This window comes from Scyliorhinus canicula, chromosome 4 (genome assembly GCF_902713615.1).
Source record: "Scyliorhinus canicula chromosome 4, sScyCan1.1, whole genome shotgun sequence".
Classification (NCBI taxonomy): domain Eukaryota; kingdom Metazoa; phylum Chordata; class Chondrichthyes; order Carcharhiniformes; family Scyliorhinidae; genus Scyliorhinus; species Scyliorhinus canicula.
This window is the reverse complement of record NC_052149.1, coordinates 163,013,227-163,034,922: the sequence shown is the minus strand read 5'-3', so window position 1 is coordinate 163,034,922 and position 21,696 is coordinate 163,013,227. Positions and strand designations below refer to the sequence as shown.

The window sequence follows — 21,696 nt, the reverse complement described above, 5'->3', positions numbered from 1 at the left end:
CTATACACGCACTTATCCTTATTGTAAGTGAGGTTAAGGAGTTTTGCAGTTTGGAGAAATTTTCGGAGGTTGGCGTCATGGTCCTGCTGGTCGTGGCCGCAGATGGTGACATTATCGAGATACGGGAAGGTAGCCCGTAATCCGTACTTGTTGACCATTTGGTCCATCTCCCGTTGGAACACCGAGACCCCATTTGTGACACCGAATGGAACCCTGAGGAAGTGGTAGAGGTGCCCATCAGCCTCGAACGCGGTGTACTTGCGGTCACCCGCGCGGATGGGGAGCTGGTGATAGGCGGACTTGAGGTCCACAGTGGAGAAGACTTTGTATTTCGCGATCTCGTTTACCATGGCGGAAATACGGGGGAGAGGATACGCGTCCAGTTGCGTAAACTGGTTGATGGTCTGGCTATAGTCGATGACCATCCGGTTTTTCTCCCCAGTCTGTACCACCAGCACTTGGGCTCGCCAGGGACTGTTGCTGCCCTCGATGACCCCTTCCTTCAGCAACCTCTGGACCTCGGACCTGATGAAGGTCCGGTCCTGGGCACTGTACCGTCTGCTCCAGGTCGCGACGGGTTTGAAATCGGGGGTGAGATCAGCAAACAAGGAGGGGGGGGGTCCACTTTGAGGGACGCGAGGCTGCAGACAGTGAGGGGGGGTATAGGGCCGCCGAATTGGAAGGTCAAGCTCTGCAGGTTGCACTGGAAGTCCAGACCTAGGAGTGGCGGTGCGCAAAGGTCAGGGAGGACAAGGAGTTTATAATTTTTAAAAACCTTCCCTTGGACCGTGAGGTCCGCGATGCAGCAGCCGGTGATGCGGACGGAGTGCGGACCTGAGGCTAACCCAATTTTGTGTTTTACAGGATGGACAGGGAGCGCGCAGTGTCTTACCGTGGTAGGGTGAACGAAGCTTTCCGTGCTCCCGGAGTCCAGCAGGTAGCCTGTCTCGTGGCCATTGAGGTGGATCAGCGTCATTGTTTTGGCGAGCGTGCGTGGCCGTGACTGGTCGAGTTGAATGGCTGCTAGCCGTGGAGAAGATCCATCGTCGTAGTCGTCGTCGGCCGAGTAGGTGCTGGCAGGACCTTGTGTGCCAGTCCAGGATGGTGGTGCCCAGGATCCGCACGTGGAGTCGGGGCCCCAAGATGGCGGCGCCCAGGACCCGCACGTGGAGTCGAGTCTCCCAGATGGCGGCGCCCAGGACCCGCAAGTGGATTCGGCACCCCAAGATGGCGGCACCCAGGACCCGCACATGGTGTCCGGGGCCCAAGATGGCGGCACCTGTGGGGCCCTCGTGGTTGCTGGGGGCGGGGTTAGCGGTGCTGGCGGGCCGATCGGAGCGGCTGAGAGCGGGGGCAGAGAGGCGCGCAGGCCGGGCGCAGTGGCCCGGGGGCGGGGGGAAGAGATTTGCGTGGTGCACTGGAAGGGCCCGGAAAGGCCCGGAGTGGGGGATCCCCGGTCGCTGCGCGGTACAGCAGCGACTGATTTGGCCTGGCAGACCGTCGAAAAGTGGCCCTTCTTCCCACAACTCTTACAGAGGGCAGAGCGGGCCGGGCAACACGGGCGAGGGTGTTTTGCAGAAATAGCAGCGGGGCCCCGCGGACTTGTCGGGGCGTCCCGCGGAGCAGGCCTGAGGGGGGTCGGGAGCGGCGGATGGCGGTGGGGAAGCGTGCCAGGAGGCCCAGGGTGCTGCAGCGCGGCTGGGGACATAGGCGCGGGCGTTTAAGTCGGCGATCTCCAGGGAGGCTGAGGTCGTCTTTCTCCAGCATCTGCTGGCGGATAGTGGCAGACTGCATCCCAGCCATGTAAGCATCTCTAATCAGAAGTTCCATGTGCTCCATGGCTGAAACTTGGAGGAAGGTGCAATTCCTCCCCAGGACAGCGAGGGCCTGGTAAAAATCGTCTAATGACTCACCGGGGAGCTGTTGTCTGGTAGCCAGCAGATGTCGGGCGAATACTCTGTTTACCGGTTTAAGAAACTGTCCTTTCAGCTGTTCCATGGCCGTGTCGAAATCTTTTTCCTCCCCTATCATCGTGTAGGCCGCCATGCCCACGCTGGAGTGGAGGATATGAAGCTTCTGTGCCATGGTGGGGGGGCTGCTTGCGGACGCCAGGTAACCATCAAAACATGCCAGCCAATGTTTGAAGATTTCTGAAACGTTCTGAGTTTGCGGGCTGATGCGGAGGCCATCGGGCTTGATCCGGAGCTCCATCTTCAAAATTCTAGCTTATTAAATTGATGTACCATCAATTGAACACAAGACGAGTTGCTGTACAAAAGTAAGGCTTTAATAAGCTAGATGTTAGCCCTGCGGTCGACTACAGTAAATGGACGACCGCCGGGCGTACTGGGTATTTATACCCTGCCAACTCAGCCTCTCGACCAATCGGGGAGCCGTCACATGACTGGTCTCAACCAATCAGTCGAGAGGCACATGACCAACCAGGGCCAATGGTAAGCCGGAGTTCTGCCCCAATTGCAGGCAGCTATGTTAATCATACCACCACGCGGTGTTGGTGCTGGCTGCTGGTGGGATGACTCCGAGAGCGAGCCGAAATCTTCCGTGTCCTCCAGTGTGGGCAGGGGGACGAGGGATGGACCTGGTGGGGATGAATAGGGGGGCGCCGGGGAGAAGGAGGGTGGCGCGGGGGGAAAAAGGGGCGTGGGCATGGGATCGGCACCTGAGGGAGCCAGGTCCCGAAGCAAGACTGTGACCTGGCGGCCGTCGGGGAACTCCACGTAGGCATACTGAGGGTTGGCGTGGAGAAGGCGTACTTTGTCCACCAGGGGTTCCGCCTTGTGGTGCCGGATATGCCTACGGAGAAGGACTGTGTTCGGAGTCATGAGCCATGTCGGGAGCGACACCCCGGATGGCGACTTCCGAGGGAAGGCAAAAACACGTTCATGGGGTGTACTGTTAGTTGCGGTGCACAGTAGCGACCGAATGGAATGGAGCGCGTCAGGGAGGACCTGCTGCCAGCGAGCGGCTGGGAGGTTCCTGGACCGTAGGGCCAGCTGGACGGCCCTCCATACCGTCCCGTACTCCCTCTCTACCTGCCCGTTTCCCCGGGTTGTAGCTGGTCGTCGTGCTGGAGGCGATACCTCTGCTGAGCAGGAAATGACGCAGCTCATCGCTCATGAACGAGAATCCCCTGTCACTGTGGATGTAGTCGGGGAATCCGAACAGGGCGAAAATGGAATCCAGGGCCTTGATGACGGTGGCAGATGTCATATCCGTGCATGGGATGGCGAATGGGAACCTAGAAAATTCATCGACCACACTAAGGATGTAGGTGTTGCGGTTGGTGGAGGGGAGGGGCCCTTTGAAGTCCACGCTGAGGCGTTCAAAGGGGCGGGACACTTTCACCAGGCGCGCGCGATCTGGCCGGTAGAAGTGCGGCTTGCACTCCGCACAGACCTGGCAGTCTCTGGTGACTGTCCGTACTTCCTCGACGGAGTAGGGCAGATTGCGGGGTTTGATTAGATGGTACAAGCGAGTGACCCCCGGATGGCAAAGGCTCTCGTGCAAGGCACGGAGCTGGTTCACTTGTGCGCTGGCACATGTACCTCGGGAGAGGGCGTCTGGGGGCTTGTTGAGCTTGCCGGGGCAATACAAGATCTCGTAATTATAGGTGGAGAGCTCGATTCTCCACCGCAAGATTTTATCCTTTTTGATCTTGCCCCGCTGCGTGTTGCTAAACATGAAGGCTACCGACCGTTGGTCAGTGAGGAGAGTGAATCTCCTGCCGGCCTGGTAATGCCTCCAGTGCCGCACCACTTCAACGATTGCCAGGGCCTCCTTTTTAACAGAGGAATGTCGGATTTCGGAGGCATGGAGGGTGCGGGAAAAGAATGCCACGGGTCTGCCTGCCTGTTTTAGAGTGGCGACAAGGGCGACATCTGAAGCGTCGCTCTCTACTTGGAAGGGCAGTGTCTCATCTACTGTGTGCATCCCGGCCTTGGCTATGTCTGATCGAATGCGAGCGAAGGCCTGTTGTGCCTTGGCCGTGAGGGGAAATTGTGTTGACTGGATCAGTGGGCGGGCCTTGTCCGCGTATTGTGGGACCCACTGGGCGTAGTAAGAAAAGAACCCCAGGCATTGTTTGAGAGCCTTGGGGCAGTGGGGGAGGGGAAGCTCCATGAGGGGGCGCATGCGGTCGGGATCGGGCCCCAGTAGTCCGTTTTGGACTGCGTAGCCGAGGATGGCTAAACAGTCTGTGCTGAACACGCACTTCTCCTTGTAATAAGTGAGGTTGAGGAGAGATGCGGTGTGGAGAAATTTAGCAAGGTTGGCGTCATGGTCCTGCTGGTCGTGGCCGCAGATGGTGACATTGTCTAAGTACGGAAACGTGGCCCGCAGTCCGTACCGGTCAACCATTCGGTCCATTTCTCGCTGAAATACCGAGACCCCGTTAATGACGCCAAAGGGAACCCTAAGAAATTGATACAGTCGACCGTCCGCCTCGAAGGCAGTGTAGGGACGGTCCGATTTATGGATGGGGAGCTGGTGGTATGCGGATTTCAGGTCAATTGTTGAGAAGACCCGGTACTGTGCAATCTGATTGACCATATCAGATATGCGAGGTAGGGGGTACGCGTCGAGCTGCGTGTACCGGTTGATGGTCTGGCTGTAGTCCACGACCATCCTGTGTTTCTCACCAGTTTTAACCACCACCACTTGTGCTCTCCAGGGGCTATTGCTGGCCTTGATAATACCCTCCCGAAGCAGCCGCTGGACTTCGGACCTGATGAATGTCTTGTCCTGGGTGCTGTACCGTCTGCTCCTGGTGGCGACGGGCTTGCTATCAGCAGTCAGATTGGCAAAGAGGGAGGGAGGGTCACCCTTGAGGGTTGTGAGGCCGCAAACGGTGAGGGGAGGTAGGGGTCCGCCGAATTTGAGGTTGAGGCTCTGGAGGTTACATTGGAAGTCCAGGCCCAGTAAAAGTGTCGCACAGAGGTTGGGGAGAACGTACAGGCGGAAACGGTTGAATTCAACGCCCTGTACGGTGAGTTTGACCAGACAGAAGCCCCGGATCAGGACAGAGTGGGATCCGGAGGCCAGGGAGATCCGCTGGTTGGTGGGATGGACCACGAGGGAGCAGCGCCTTACCGTGTCCGGATGGATGAAGCTGTCCGTGCTCCCAGATTCAATGACGCAGGAGGTCGCGTGGCCGTTGACAAGCACCGTCGTAGAAGCGGTGGCCAGGGTGCGAGCACGGGATTGGTCGAGCGCATGGAGGTGAGTAGCGGCATCGACCCAGGTCCCGTGGTCCCGTTCTGAGGGAGGACAAAATGGCGGCATCTGGAGTACCTGCGGGGAAGAAGATGGCGGCGACCATGGAATGCACATGGAGTCGGAGGATTAAGATGGCGGCGCCCATGGTGCGCACATGGCGGGGGCAGCAAAAGATGGCGGCGCCCACTGATCGCACGTGGAGTCGGGAAGGAAGATGATGGCACCCACTGATCGCACGTGGCCCCGGGGGCAGCGGACAGCAGGGCCCATTACGCGATCGGCTGAGGCGAGGGGTGGAGTTCGGGCGCGATACCGGCAACTGCGCGTGACTGACACACCGCTGCAAAGTGGCCTTTCTTGCCACAAGATTTGCAGATCGCAGTGCGGGCCGGGCAGTGCTGACGGGGCTGCTTCTGCTGACCGCAGAAGTAACAGCAGGGATCCCCAGGGTGCGAGCAGCGCAGGCATACTGCGCGGGGCGGCCTCAGTCGGGGGGGTCGGTTTCAGGGTCCACGAGGGGTAGGATGGGTGGGCCGCACGGCTGGCGGGGTAGGAGTGCACATTACGGGGAGCAGCCGTCATTGAGCGCGCCAAGGTCTTTGTAGCCGCAAGATCGAGCGCGGTCCCTTCCAGCAGTCGTTGCCGGATGGGGTCCGATGCAATACCCGTTACAAATGCATCCCGCATGAGTAGATTCGAATGTTCTGTGACCGAGATGGCCTGGCAGTCGCAGTCCCGTACTAGAGGGATAAGGGCCCGCCAGAAGTCCTCAATCGACTCACCCGGTTGCTGAACGCGAGTGGCGAGTACATGTCTCGCAGAGTGTTCGTCGACTGAGCGTAATTCTCTTTGAGAAGTTCCATGGCCCGGGCATAGGTAGGCGCGTCCTGAATCAGCGGGAGCACGCTGGAGCTCAACCTTGAGTAAAGGGGTTGTATCTTCTGAGCTTCCGATGGTGCAGGGTCCGCTGAGGTGATGGAGGCCTCGAAAACAGTGGTTAAAGTCTTTCTTGGCGTGTGGCGACTGCGGATCCAGCTGCAGGCGATCAGGCTTAATTCTGATGTCCATGATGTTGGAAAATCTTACTGTAATAAATTGTGGCGCTAATAATTGCACACAAAGACTCGATTCGGTACAAAGAGGCTTTATTACAGTGAGATGCTATTCCTTCGGTTGCATCTGTAGAATGGCATCTCAGGGAAACTTATGAATTTTATACTGCTCCCTGTGGGCGGAGCTAGCTGGCAGGGGCTTACCGGAAAACCTGTAATACAGGTACTGTCATACATCCCCTAATGCAAGCACACACATATATATACAGTGGTAGAGCCCCACACTCCCGCATTAAAAGTGCTAGTTGAATGCAATGTATTTCATGTGATTCTATTCACAGAACAGCTGTACGAAGGATCCTAAGACTCACGTTAATCACAGCTTGTACCAAAATGAAGAAGAAAATTGTATTAGCAAAGTCTTTAGTATACTGGAAAAGCTATATATAAGATAGATATAGGCTAGCTGTTTACAAAGACTATGCGGGAACACTACTTTTTAAATGCTCTCTCCATGCATTCTCTTCCCTCAGCCATTTTATCAGCAGTGGGCAAGGGCAGTGGCTCAGTTGCCCGCTAACTAGAGGCAGGCAACCAATTAAGATAATTAAAGATCCATTTAAGGACTATACCACATGCAAAATGCTGGAGCCGGAGTGGCCCAACATTGCGTAAGGAGGCAGTCAGCTGCATGGAAGCACCCTCCCAATTGCTTCCCAGGGTGGGGAGAAGGGTGGAAACCTTGTTTCCTGGGAAACGGCCCCAGGAAGGGGGGGGGGCCTGGTCACAAAGGCTGCCCATGTGGTCCTATTGCCACTGCTGAAGAGATTTTGTCGTATTTTAAAGTACAGGCTTACAGACCACAAATGTACAAAAGAAATAAGATATTTATTAGAAAGGCGTTTCCTCACAGGCTGCTAGAATAGACTGACTGTTGTCCTGCCCAAACATGTTGATGGCTTCATCAGTACATCACGTGATAGAACTCTTAAAGTGACCTTGTTCCAACTGGGAACAAACATGAATGAACAACATTTTCCTCCCCCGTTACATCAGAGATTAGTACAATGAAACACAGTACAATGTTATCAGTCCAAATTTACAATTTGAACAATTGACAAACACAACAGTCAATAAGTTAGACATTTTGGATGACATTGATTCCTGTGTGATTTTTGGTGAATCTCAGGCGTCTGCTTTTTCGTGTTGACTGTAACCTCTGGTGTTTTTGGTTGCGTTTGAACGTCATCAACATTTGTCACAACCAGATCCAATGTAGGATATGGAGGTTGACTTGATGTTGAAATGTCCTCAACTGAGGTACTGCCTTCCACAGTTGTTTCAAGCATTGTCAGGTTCTCAGGTACGTACAGGTTCTCATTTGGTACAGTTGAAGACTCTCAGTTGACACTGTCTCCAGCAGCCTTGTTCTAGCTGCTAAAAGTTTGTTAGCATGTCTTCTCCACACTACATTGTCCCGAGTTTGAATGGTGTAGGACAGTCATTTTCAAACCCAGGGTTGCAACCCATGGGTGGGTCACGGGCAGGTGTCGGGGCCATGCATTGCGGCATTCTTGATCGCGGGAAGTGTAGTGATCTCTGTATATGTAAATACATGATTGGTTAATGCACAGTCAGTACAGTCAGATGATCACTAGATGGCAACACTAACAGGAACTATTTAAGGAGTTTCCCGCTCTTTCTTTAGGTTAGTGCGTGAGTATTGCAGATAGAGGATCGATGTGACCAGCTCAGAGTGTAGTGTATTATATCAATTGTTAATTTAATCTAATCTTAGTTAATTCTATTACTACTACTACTAATAATCATAATCACTTATTGTCACAAGTAGGCTTCAATGAAGTTACTGTGAAAAGCCCCTAGTTGTCACATTCCGGCGCCTGTTCGGGGAGGCCGGTACTAGTCAAAGTATTAAAGTAAAGGAACTCCCAAGTATATTATTTTGTTACTCAATAAATAATTTGTCATCAACCGGAAGACTTTGACTGTTTATCATCAAGTTAAATACAACTTGGCAAGACAAATATGTAGCATATATATTATATCTCTGTGATATAACAAGAAGTAGTGCCCAACAGCCGCGATCGGCTTTTAAAAATGCTGGCCGTGGCCAACTTTCAGAACGCCGGCTGTCCCGCGCAGGCGTGCCCCGTCAGCAGTGCGCAGGCCCGAAACCCAGCGGGGCAGACCACCTCCTCCTGACGTCAGTGCGCTGACCTAAGAGCAGATTTTTTAAAAAATCGATGCGGTCTCCTTGCCTGGAGCGGCGGCAGAGAGAAAGTCATGCGCCTTGATCACTGACGTCACGTGCTGTGGGCTGAAGAGAGACAACAGTCATTTTGTTAGCAACAAGCAAGCAACAGGACTGAAGAAATTAAACAAAGAAGAGAGGGCCAGAGACACAAAAAGGCCAGGATCTAACAACTAATTCTGCTGGAGAGAGCGGCTCAGGACAAAGGCAGTGGTGGTGTGAGCTCCATGGCCTCTGGTGAACAGCCCATTATGAAGAAGCTGAAATCAGCAATAAAGCATTATAAAGATTATTTTTTAAGGTATGGCTTTATTAATTATGCCAATGCAAAACTGGATGCAAAGCCCAAGTGTGTTATATGCAGGGACGTTTAAAACCTTCAAAACTTCAAAGGCATTTGAAGACTAAGGATGGCAGATGGATTTGTGGACAAACCTCTTGATTTATTTCAATGGAAGCAGTGGGAACTTAAATCATCAGCTGAAGACCTTAGCAGAAATGTAACATTGAATGGCAAAGCAAGTGAAATCATGAGGACCAAGCAGACTCACCTGTCATATTAAAGGTAAGTGAAAATGATGGGTCGCGAAGGTCAGCCGGCGTGGATCAGCAAAGGTCGGCAGGCATGGATCACGAAGGTCAGCCAGCATGGCTTCCAAAGGATGGACAGTTTGTAAATATGGGTCCCGGGCAAAAATGTTTGAAAAGCACTGGTGTAGGAGAACGGTCCAGTCTGTGCTAATAAGATGGCAGGTATCCACTTCTCACTGGTGGCATAGTTCCTTGCCAATACTTCCTGACCTTTATGAAAAATACTTCCTGACCTTTATGAAAAACACAATGTTTAGCCCTGTCGCAAAACCTGATTCAGTTGCTTTTTCAGACCTTTGACTTCAGTGACTATGAACCTTAATTCGCATTGCTGCATGTGATACGCAAGTCAGCAGCCCTTTTTTGAAAAGAATGTTCTTTTCGATGAACTTGAGAGTTTCCTTATGGTGAGGCATTTCATGATGCGCCTCAATTTCTTGTTCCTCTGTGGTTTGGAATTTACAACGAGAGCATTCTGGACATGCACTTCAACTTTTTCAATATACTTTTGACCTTCATTATTGTCAATGCATCCGTATGCATCTTCCGTCAGCTCTTCATCCTTTGTTTCTCAATACTGAACCACATTTGTTACAGTATGCTGAGCGTTTGTCATCTTGGTCTGAGCCTTGACCACAGCTGCTTTTAGAGCTTTTTCAGCAGCTGTTCCTTTCGGCTTTTCGTTGGGCCTGCTTCAGCACCTGATATGCAATTTACCTCGGCCCAGTTTAGCTTGATTCTCACCAGCCAGGTTGTCCCCATTAGGGCTGGATAATTACTTTTAACAATGTGCAGACACAAGTCTGTGGTCTGCCCATTTAGCTGCACATTTACGCCAATACGGCCCCTCAAAAGCATTACTTCCCCTGTATAGCTTTTAAGTGTTATCTTTGAGAGTTTTAAGGTGACATGTTGTAGTTTCTCTTGGTGAACAGTTTCTGTAACCAATGAAGCAGCTGTGCCTGTGTCCACCTCCATTTTCACCAGTTGTCCTCCCAGTAAAGGAGTAACCCAGTTAAGGCTCATTGTGCCCGCAATGGCCAGTATGTTCAATGAGAGGTCATCACCTGACTGTGACACTGATCCTTTTGAACGCCCTTTTCGTATCACATGGATACTCTTCCCTTGATTTGATTTTTCATTTGCTACACTTGGTTCTTGCTTTTTATAATCCTTGTTTGAAACTTGTTTGTTTCTTTCTCCAACATCCTCGTACGATGTGCCCCTTTTTACCACAATTCTTGTATTTTGCATCTTTACTCGAGCAGTCAGTTGCTGTGTGCTCAGTTTTTGCACATCAATGGAAATTTTGAACCTCTTGTCGATGTTTGGGACACCGCCGCCAATTTATGGATTTTTAGTGCTCAAGTTTAATTGTTGCTGTTCCTTAACTACTAGTTGCAAAGACATCACAACTTCAAAAGCCTTCTTTAGGCCTATGTTGCTTTCTGCCTTTTTTTGAATAGATTCACTTTTTAACTGTCACCACAAGTCTCTAACGGACATCTCCAAATTCATGTATTCGGCTAATTTCCTCAAAGTAGCTTCAAATCGTGTGATTGATTCGCCATCTTGTTGGTTATGTTTATGGAACCTAAATCTCTCGCAATAACCAAGGGTTTAGGTGAAACGTGGCCCTGCAATATCGCCACTATTTCACCATAGGCTTTCTAGCCTGGTTTTTAGTTGGACCAGGCTTGGCAGGAGGTTGAAAGGCCCCTCCCCACACCTCCCCCCATCAAGCTCAGGAAAGTTGGGACTACTATGTCTGCTGAAATGTTGTCCACCTGAACAAAGTATTTGATCTTTCAATGTATGAGCTCTGGCACTCAGTCCTTTCATCATATGGTCACATGGTGCCAAAAACACCTGCCATTTTGCTTTGGGAAGGCTTGCGTAAGCACAGATGTGCAGCAAAGTTTTTAGCACCATCTTGCTGCTTTTTTCCCCTTTTGAGCAAGAAAACCCCGAGCTCAGCCTGCTCATTTCCGAGTTTGGAACACCCCAGCTTGAAACTATTGTTCCAGGGTATCTGTTACGTTACTTGCTATTCACAGTAGAGGGAGCACTCTCCCTGAATTTTCTGTGCCAAGCACATGGCAAGCTTCTTTTGATGTTGTTTTCACCCAAGTCTTTGTTTAAATTTCTGTTCCTTTGATGGTTGCTGCTATTATTCAGCACCTGTCTGTTTCCAGCTTTGGTGTTGCAAAGTTTTTAGCTTCTTAATCTTTTTTGGATGGCAGCAGCATGAATCAATGATTTTTCTTACTCCTCTAGATTTCTGCAGTTGTTTCTTGGGTGCTTGCAGTGTGGAAACTATCCTCGTCGCCAGTCTCTTTGTGGTATTTTTAAAGTACAGGCTTGCAGACCGTAAAGGTACAAAACAAACAAGAGCTTTATTGGAAAGGTTTTCTCCCAGAATAGACTGACTCATCCAAACTGCCAATGACATCATCAGTAAGTTACCTGATCAAACTCTTAAAGTGGCCTTGTCCTACTAGGAACAAACATGAATACACAAAAAATTTCACCTCTAATGACAAGGCCAACCTACCTGGCCCCTTGCACAGAATCAAGTCTCCTACCTACCTTTTGAATGCTCCTCAATATGGATAAACCATTTATTTCCCCTTGCAGCCTCGCTGTGGTGGCTGTTTCTAATGATGGCATTGCCAAGGCTGTAGAACTGCTGACTGTCTGACTGGGTCAGCAATATGGAGAGTCAGCCCTCCATCCTTAATTTGATGACAGGCCAGGTGACAGGCTCTTATTTGACGCTGGTCTGGGACCTGCATTGCATTCCAAAGTCGGGATCAATCTTGTTCTGGGAAAATCCCAGACCATGATTGTAGTAGTGGACAAAAGCAAGTACAAAGTGGATGTCTCAAGTGAAATTAAGATAAAAATTCTCATAAGAGTATTAAATACAGAAAATAGCTACAGGGGAGGCAGCCAATGATAAGTCAGTTAGCTCCTTGGGAAAATAACTGGATACATAAATAACTCATCTCCTGATTTCTCAAAACAAGTTCACCATCCACAAAGCACAAGTTAGGCTGTGATGGAATGCTCTCCACTTACCTGAATGAATGCAGCCCCAACAACACTCAAGCAACTCGACACCATCCAGGACAAAGCAACCTGCTTGATCGGCATCCCATCCACCATCTTAAGAATTCACTCCTTCCATCACTGGTGCACATTGGCTGGAGTGTAATATTTACAAGATGCACCACAGCAATTTATTAAGCCTCCTTAGACAACACCTTTCAAACCCATGCCCTTTGCCACCTAAAAGTACAAGAGAAACAGGGACATGGAAACTCCAGCAGCTGTAAGTCTTGCTCTCACACCAAACCCCATCTTAGAACTATATCATCATTCCTTCATTGTCACTGGGTTCAAATCCTGGAACCACCTTCCTAACAGCACAATGGGTGTACTGGCTGGATTGCAGTAGTTTAAGGCGATAGTGCACCACCATTTTCTCATGGGGAACTGGGCATGGGAAACAAACTTTGCTCTTGCAAGCACCTCACATCTCATGAAAGAATAATAATAAAGCATAGACCATTTTATCAAAAGGTGTGTGTTGTTTGGGATGCTTTCCAGTATTGAAAGATCAAAAATTGTCATTAATTTAAACATGAAAATACAACTTTCTATGGTAAAGAATATCAATTGAAGGGTAAAATGGGCTGCTGATTGATTGTCATCCATTTTGCTCTATTACCTAGGACACATTTATACCCCATCCCCTTCACAGTTTGCTGACTGGCTTGCTGTGGGGTTCCAGTGTTTTCTGTTGTTGTTCTTGGTATCCTTCACCTTGATTAGTCGGAAAATATCCAAAACTATAAGCCATAAATAAGTAATATGCCAAACTATATTTTTACATAAATAAAGGGATTCATTTGATTGATAGTAACGCAAGAAAGGTCTTGATGACTTGCATTCTGCACTTTGTAGTTAATGATCTGGGTTTGGTACAACCTCAGCCTAAAGCAAATGATGTGTAAAAAGCAAATGAAGAGTAGAGCCATGTGGAACAGTGCACCACTTATGATTTGGTTGACCTTCCAGTTCACTTTTACCTCAGCCTGTAGCATTTGAGTTATTGAGCAGAGAGTGACTAAGAATGACGTTGTTCATGTAAGTGTTCCCAAATGTGCTCGTATTATAAAATTTTAATTTTTCAAACATATCATGGATTTTAAAAAGAATTCCTTGACAATTTACCTCTTTATTCATTGATCACGTTGCCTCAATAACTAGATAATAACAGCTGTTATTTAGTCCAATACAAGTAACATAAATAATTTGATAATTCATTTTGGACGAGCACTACTTTTTAAAATATTTATTTAGAGATTTTCACAGACAAAGAATGATGCATCATAAGCACAGCTTGCCACATTTTATGATGAAGAGCATTCTGTAAAATTAATGGTTAAAAAACTTAATTTGTTATAGTTCTCATTTTTGAAAAAACAATTTTGAATCATCCCTCTTTTTGGTCTTGACTCCCTGATCAAAAGGTTAGAACAGGTAACCCGTCTCCCCTAATCTATCTCTGCCATTGACAATCAGTAGACATCTACTGGGAACTGTGTTTCAATGCCTTTCCATCCTTTCTGGCCTTCCCGCTAAAATACATAGCATGGCTGCTTGAGAAATTCAAACTGATTTGGTGAAAGGAGGGATAATGCAAATGAATCATCATGGTCCAATACCACCCTGTTGTACAAAAGTATTTAAAAAAAGGTTTAATGACCAGGAAACCAGCAGTAGGAATGACAAAGGATTTATTTAACAGAACAAAGTCTGCCCATGGCACTAACTATTTACACTTCACAATCTTCATTGGGACAATCAAAGTGCCGGTCCCTGCTCGGGCCGGCTTTTATGCTCTATCTTATGAGCCCCAGCTGAGTGGGCCTCTGCTCCATAAAGGGGAAGCTTATATCCCACGAGCCCCACAGGGAGATCAATTGTGGTTTCCTCATGGGCCTCATGAGGGTTATTACAAAAAGTAAACCACTTTTTGGTCATCCTCTAAGAAAAAGTCTTTGCTTCATCCCAATTCTACAAAAGCATCTAATCCCAAATTGCAGGGAGACATTGTTTTGTTTAACAATGATTGAAACACTGACCTTTAAATGCAAACAAATTGCTTCTAGTTGAACTGCAAACTGTGCATTGTAGGCAGTAAACATCTTCCTGAGGATATGAGGTTCTCATAGTAACATATATACATCTGAAACAATAAATTATAATACATACAGAAATTGGAGTAAAATGTTTATGTAGCAATTATAGTATTGCGTGCATTTGTACCTTTGTAAACAATATAGCGTACAGCAATACAGCATTTTCACAACAAGTTGTTACAAATGGAAGTCTTGGTTCTTGTTTAAATATGTGTTTCAGGTACGTTAGGAGCCGTTTTACTTTGAACATTCTGTTGAAATTCCTCCAAGATTGTTTGATGTCCAAAAGTTGTGGTTCTTTTTGTAAGGATAGTTGAATCAGTACAGACTCCGTACTCTCCATTCATCTTTCTGGGAAACTCGCATTTTTCTTTTGGTCCATTGGCTAGAAAGGAAGAACTGCGAAAAGAAGGGAATAGCCTCCATCCCCGAAGGCTGCACATTTCCATGCTCTGCGTTGTGTTCTTGGCACTGTAGCAGGGACTAGGCATAGATGACAATCTCCTCTCATTGCCATTGAAAATAATAGAGCCATCATCCACTGAATCCTTCCTCTGTTGATCAAGAGAATTCATCTTCCAGTTGTAATTGTAAACTCGCCAGACTGGTCGCCTTCTGCGATGACACTGGCCTTTCAGGATCCGGATAAAAGCTCGTTTAAATTCTTTACTGGAGCAAGAGTAAATAATGGGATTTACACAACTGTTAGAGTAACCCAGCCAAAATACTACTTTGAAGACAGTTTCTGTTGGCCTTAAGTTGGGAAAGAGTGAACCTGCAAAGAAAAAAGGTCATAGGAGTTACATTCCTATATTTGTAAATAAACAGCTTAATAAAAAATATAGTTTCTTCAACTTTTAATATTTAGACTAGAGTGCTACAGCATCTGCTCTATAACCTGAATGTGTTACACATTTTTAACCTTGCATTCCCTTTTTAGCTTAATTTGCTTTTTAAAATAAGTTGCATTTTGCTGGTGAAATTTATTACATATATTCACTTTTGCCACCTATTTGCTGAAAGAGTCTACTGTTTTAAACTTGTTTGTGCTGTTTTGAGGTGGGACTTGCAGATCTCTTTGGACATGTATCCCAATTTAAAATGCACTGGAATTTCCTATATCTGACTTTGGTCAAAGTGAGAACATAATTTTAAAAGTATTAACGTCTACCTGTAGTATCTGTAGTGACATCGTGGTGGGCTTTCACAATGCTAAGTACTTGTCATTATAATGAACAAGTCATCATGTTTTTGGCCTGAGAATCAATCTTGCAATTCCACCATAGAGCCACTGGATGTCAGCACATAAATGCGATTGTGATTATCACAACCAGTCAACATATGACTGAAATAATATGCAAACAAATTCCCCTGAAATCTAAATATGTGTCACTGAAACATGTCTGTAAGACAATGTACACAAACTGATCCACTCATCAGTCAGATTAACAAAAAATTCACTCTCACTCCCACGCTCTCTACAGTCATTCAACCTGCAGTTCAGCAATCTCCTTAACCAAATGTCTTTACCTGGATGCTTAATTTTTCCAGGGCCAAGGAATGCATTGTCTGGACACCATTAATTGAAGCTCTCTCTTTTGTACCCAAAAGGAAGGTGCTGGGACACGATTGTTTGGAGATTCCTCTCCCAACCACATGTGGGATCTTTATACTTACTCACTCCCATCACCGCACCACCCTACTTCTCCCCGCCTTACTATTGTCCTGTTGACAGCTGCTAACATTCTGATTTATTATCCACTTTTAACATTGCATTCACTTAAAATGTAACCTTGGAGCCTAGGAGTGCTTGCTTACTGACCATGACCACCACACTTTCATGGACTTTGGTTCCCTGCACTCCTCCCATGCCCATGTTTTACACCGTCAATATCTCCCCTCTCCAATCACAACCTTGAAACAAACATTGAGGTCTGGTATCTGAAGGGGAAGTTCCCAACTGCTGAGACGGGGATGCAAGTGGTATTGTCACTGGACCAGTAATCAAGAGACCCAGGGTAATGCTCTAGGGACCCAGCTTTGAATCCCACCACTGCAGTGATGAAATTCAAATAAAAATCTGGATTTAAGACTCAAACGATGACCATGAAACACTTGTCGTCAAAATCTATCTGGTTCACTAATGGCCTTTAGGGAAGGAAATCTACCATCCTAATCTGGTCCAGATCCATAGCGATTGACTCTTAAATGCCCCCTCAAGGGTTAATAGGGATGCCAATAAATGCTGCTCCTGCTCTTAATCCTATCCTGGAGCAGGAAAAGGTAGCTTTCCAGACAATCCTCCTCACTGCCCCCCACCAACCCACTGATCGGGTTTGTTGCCCCCACCTTCACCGCTGAAGTAACTTCCTTGCCTTCCATGATTCCACCTTATCCACATTTCTTCTGTTTCCTGGACCTCCCCTTACTTCCTGCCCCTTAACTCTTCTTCCCCTCTGTATCTTCCTTGCCCCTCTCCTTTCCCTCTCTCTATAACTCGCTTACTCTCCCAATTCTCCCTTTTTTCTCCCTCCGATCTCTCTCCCATCCCTTTCTGCCTCCTTGTCCTCCTTGACCACCAGGATCCAGGTATATTCTTGACCTCTAACCTCGCCTGACCTGAATATTCCATTTAGTTTTAATTCCAGTTGCTAAAGTTTTAACTGGGCTTGTTGTAACAGGTCAAAATGGTAATCAGATCTTGGTGACCAATGCTAGCATTGCACCAGGGCTGGGAAAAAATAAAAAATAAACCCTACAGTGTTTCCTGTTAAAAGCAATTCCAATAGTTAAAATTACATTTTATCCATCATGGCCAGGCATTTCCCATGTGACAAAATCATTACCAACACAAGTGAATGTAACCAATAGATAGTCTCAAGATATTTATATAAATTTCTAAAATACATTGTGAACAGTCCATCAGACTCCGGGATTCTCTCGGAATTGGCAGGGCAGCCTGTACCGGCGCCAAGAGCAGGGTGAACCACACCGGCATCGGGCCGCCCGGAAGTTACGGAAGTTGCCTTGCACTTCCGGGGGCGAGGCCGGCGCTGGAGGGGTTGGCGCTGTGCCAAACGGCACCGAAGAGCCTCCGCTGGCCAGTGCGAGTTGTCGCATGTGCAAGACTGCCAGCGTGTTCTGGCGGATGTGCAGAACCGCCGGCGTGTTTCCTGCGCATGCGCAGGGAGTTTCTTCTCCGCGCCGGTCATCGCGGAGCCTTACAGAAGCCGGCGCGGAGGGACAGAGTGGCACCACGGCACAGGCCTTTCTGCAAATTGGTGGGCCCTGATTGCAGACCAGACCGCCGTGGGGCCCCCCAGGGCCGGATCTCCCCGCACACCCCCCCCCCCCCCCCCCGAGGACCCCGCTAGATGTCCGACAAGCCAGGTCCCGCCGTGATGGACCATGTCCATTTCACGCCAGCGGGACTGGCCAGGAACAGGTGGCCGCTCGGCCCATTGGAGCCCGGAGAAGAACCGGGGGGGACCGCTGCCAACGTCCCCCGACCGGCGTGGCGCAATCGCCGCCTGAAAACTGGCGCTGGAGAATTCGGCAGCCGGAGTCAGAGCGGCGGGGCGGGATTCACGCCGTTCCCGGCGATTCTCCGACCCGGCGTGGGCTCGGAGAATCAGATGTCATACACAGTCTAATGAAAATTTCTGTATCACAGTTAATACATAGATAGAAAAATCCATGCAGATTCTTAGTTGGTCTGCCAACGAGTAAAGCCATGGTTTCAGTTTTCAGACTAATCTATAACTCTCCTGAGCATTCATTTCAAGATCACAGAAATTTTACCTTCTGGCTTTAATAAGACAAAAGTCTACCCATGAGCAGCTGAACTATACATTACGGTGTACTTGGGTGTAGTGTTTCTATTATAAAATAATACACTTTCTAATTTACCGCATGCAACTACACAGGATGAATGAACCTTTGGCTTTACGCTAGCAGTGCTGCCTCCTGAATCAGGAGGCAAAGGGTTCAAGGCCCTATTCAGACAACCTTCATGATGGGAGACTAGAATAAGACAAGAATAAGATTTCCAAATACTAAGGTGACATCAAATAAATAATCACATCTGGCCAGCAGAACCACTGTTCAGTGTCAATATCTCTCCTTTGCTTTAGAAAGGCTGGACTTTTGGACCTTACTGCGACAGTGCAGTTTGGAACATTGGCTCTGTTCAGCAGAGGTACTTGTGTCCAGTGCCCAGCATCTCAATTAGCTATATTTCCATTTGGGGGAAGGGGAATACTCCATTGGGAACAATGTGTCCGTACAGTAAGTCCCTTCCCTGGGAGCCCCGAGTGAGGCACACCAGGTGCCTTGATCCCCACCGTGATCCACTGCAATTTGCATACCGGTCCACAGCAGGTGCCATTTCCCTGGCCCTACACTCATCCCTAGAGCATCTCGCCAACAAGAACTCCTACAGGGATTGACTACAGCTCCGCCTTCAACACCATAATCCCAGCCAAGCTCATATCAAAGCTCCAAAGCCTAGGACTTGGCTCTCCACTCTGCAACTGGATCCTCAATTTTCTGACCAACAGACCATAATCAGTAAGAATGAACAACACCACCTCCTCCAAAATAGTCCTCAATACCGGGGTCCCACAAGGCTGCGTACTTAGCCCCCTACTCTATTCTCGGTACACACATGACTGCGTGGCAAAATTTGGTTCCAACTCCATCTACAAGTTTGCTGATGATACAACATAGTGGGCCGATGAGTCAGAATACAGGAGGGAGATTGAGAACCTAGTGGAGTGGTGCAGTGACAACAATCTCTCCCTCAATGCCAGCAAAAATAAAGAGCTGGTCATTGACTTCAGGAAGCAAAGTACTGTACACACCCCTGTCAGCATCAATGGGGCCGAGGTGGAGGTGGTTAGCAGTTTCAAATTCCTAGGGGTGCACATCTCCAAAAATCTGTCCTGGTCGGGGTTTCCGGTGGCGTGGGTGAGCAGGGCGGCCGCAGTAAGAAAAGCTCCTGCTGGTGGCCAAGATTTGCAGCATCTTCAGGGGTTTCCCTGAGTCATCATTCACCCCCCCGACTATCATCGGCCTTTGGGGCCGTCACGGGGTCCCGCGCGGCGTGGAGGTCGGAGCAGCGGGGGTGGAGCTACAAGGAGGCCGAGGCGGCAGGCCCGAGGCCAGGGCACGATGTAGGTAGGCTGTCCCACATCGGATGGCTCCCACCTAGGATGAAGAAAGAAGGCTGAAGTCCTGTCCCAGGAGAGCTCTGGGGGAATGTAGAGGAGAAAGAAAGAAAGTTTAAAGAAGTTGGATGAAAGTTTTTTTTTCTCCCCTTTTTTCAAATAAATAGAATTCAAGTTGATGAAAGACAGGAGGGTGAAAGGGGAGAGAAGAGAAAAGAACGAAAAAACAATAAGCCGCTAAAGGATGCGAAGAGCAGCGTCGAAAAAAGGAGGAAACGCGGGTTCGCTGATGAATGAGAGGTTGAGCAAAAGTGCTGACAGGATGGAAGAAGCCGAACTGCAAGGCGGGGCTGCACTACTTACGGTGAAAAAGATGACGGAGGTGATGGCGGTGGAGCTGGAAAAACAGTTTGCGAGGCACATGGAGGCCTTCAGGAAGGAGACGGCGGTCACATTGAAGTAATTGGTGGAGGAGACATTCGCCCCGGTGACGGTGACGGTGCCAAAGGCATCGGCTGAGGTGAGAGAGCTGGGCGAGAAGATGAAGGAAGTGGAGAAGGCTGTGTCACGATACAGCGACCAGGTCACCTCGATGGGGGATGAGCTGCGGAGGGTGGTGGAGGTCAACAGAGGACTCAGAGCAAAGCTCGAGGACTTGGAGAACCACTCAAGGCGGCACAATTTGAGAATTGTGGGGTTGCCTGAAGGGACAGAGGACCCAAGGAACACAATACTTTGCTAAGAAGTTGGCGGAGCTGATGGGGAAAGGTGAGAACCCCTCCCGGTACGAACTAGTCCGAGTTCATCAGTCATTAAGGCTGAAGCCCAAAGTGAACAAGCCGCCAAGAGCTGTAATTATCTGCTTCCATAAGTTCTGCATGAAGGAGAAGGTATTAAGCTGGGCGAAATGGAAGCGTGAGTTGCTGTGGGATGGTCCTGCAGTTCGGATCTACCAGGACTTGACAGTAGAGTTGGCAAAAAGACGAGCGGCGTTTGTGCGAGTGAACGCTGCATTGTACAAGAAGGGGGTGCGATTTGGTATGGTATACCCGGCCAAGTTGAGGGTAACCAAATAACGCCAAAGACCTTTATTTTGAGACAGCGGAGGCGACTGAGGCGCTCGTGAGGGCAGAAGGCTTGGGACAGATGTGAGGAGTGGAACTGGAAGAGAGACTGTGGACTGTGTTTGAGCAGCTGGAAAATGCTACAACTTTATTTTTACTGATGTGTATTGTAATTTACTTCTCTTTGCATTGTTACAGAGGTCAAGTTAATAGTGAGTTGATTGGCGTTCTGTGTTGTGATGGTTAAATGTTATGTTAGTGAATTGTATGGGTTGGATCGTTGTTTTTCTTTGATTTTTCTTTCTCTGGGACTGTGGGGAAGGGGACGATTTATCTTGGCTGGGGGAGCCACCCGCGCTAGCTAACTAAAGTCAGCTAGTGAACAGAGGTGAGGTGAGAGGAGGGCTGCGGACGCTGGAGCCTGGATAGCAGGCTTCAATGGGCCTATGAGGCGAGTGAGAGGGGGGGGAAAGGGATGGATGTTGGGAGATGTTGTTTCAGGGGGAAATGTAGGGGGGGTTCTTAGGAGGGGGGTAAGAGGTTTGATGTTAACAATGGACAGGGGTGGGTCAAGCTTATAGGCAGGGCCCGGAGGTATGTTGATGGTGGATAAGAAAGGTGGGGGGGGTGAGAGATCCCCAGTAAGGATAGTCACGTGGAACATGAGAGGGCTAGGAGGTCCGGTCAAGAGGTCAAGGGTGCTCGCACATCTTAAAAGTTTGAAAGCCGATGTAGCAATGCTGCAGGAGACTCACTTGAGGGTGAAGGACCAGGTGAGACTTAAAAAGGGCTGGGTCAGTCAGGTGTTTCACACTGGATTTGACGGAAGGGCTCGAGGGGTAGCGGTGTTGGTCAGCAAAAGGGTACGCTTCCAGATGGAGAAGGTGGTGGCAGATCAGTGGGGTAGATATGAGATTGTGACAGGGGCGCTAGAGGGGGGATTAGTGGCGATGTTCACTGTATACGGTCCCAGTTGGGACGATGTGGGATTCACGAAGAAGGTGTTTGGGGCCATTCCCGACTTGAACACACATGAGCTGATTGTGGGGGGGGGGGACTGGAACTTGGTGCAGGAGCCAAGGTTGGACAGATCACGGCCGCGCT

At 48.8% G+C, this 21,696-nt stretch overlaps 1 protein-coding gene across 1 annotated transcript in view; it reads right to left on the bottom strand.

The window, feature by feature from the left end:
- Positions 1-13,495: 13,495 nt before the first annotated feature.
- Positions 13,496-21,696, bottom strand: part of LOC119965125 (alpha-1B adrenergic receptor-like) — a 66,496-nt gene continuing 58,295 nt past the window's right edge. Inside the window, exon 2 of the mRNA XM_038795455.1 lies at positions 13,496-15,135. Coding sequence (XP_038651383.1) covers positions 14,564-15,135 — 572 coding nt within the window. The 3' untranslated portion in view covers positions 13,496-14,563. The remainder of the gene's footprint in view (positions 15,136-21,696) is intronic.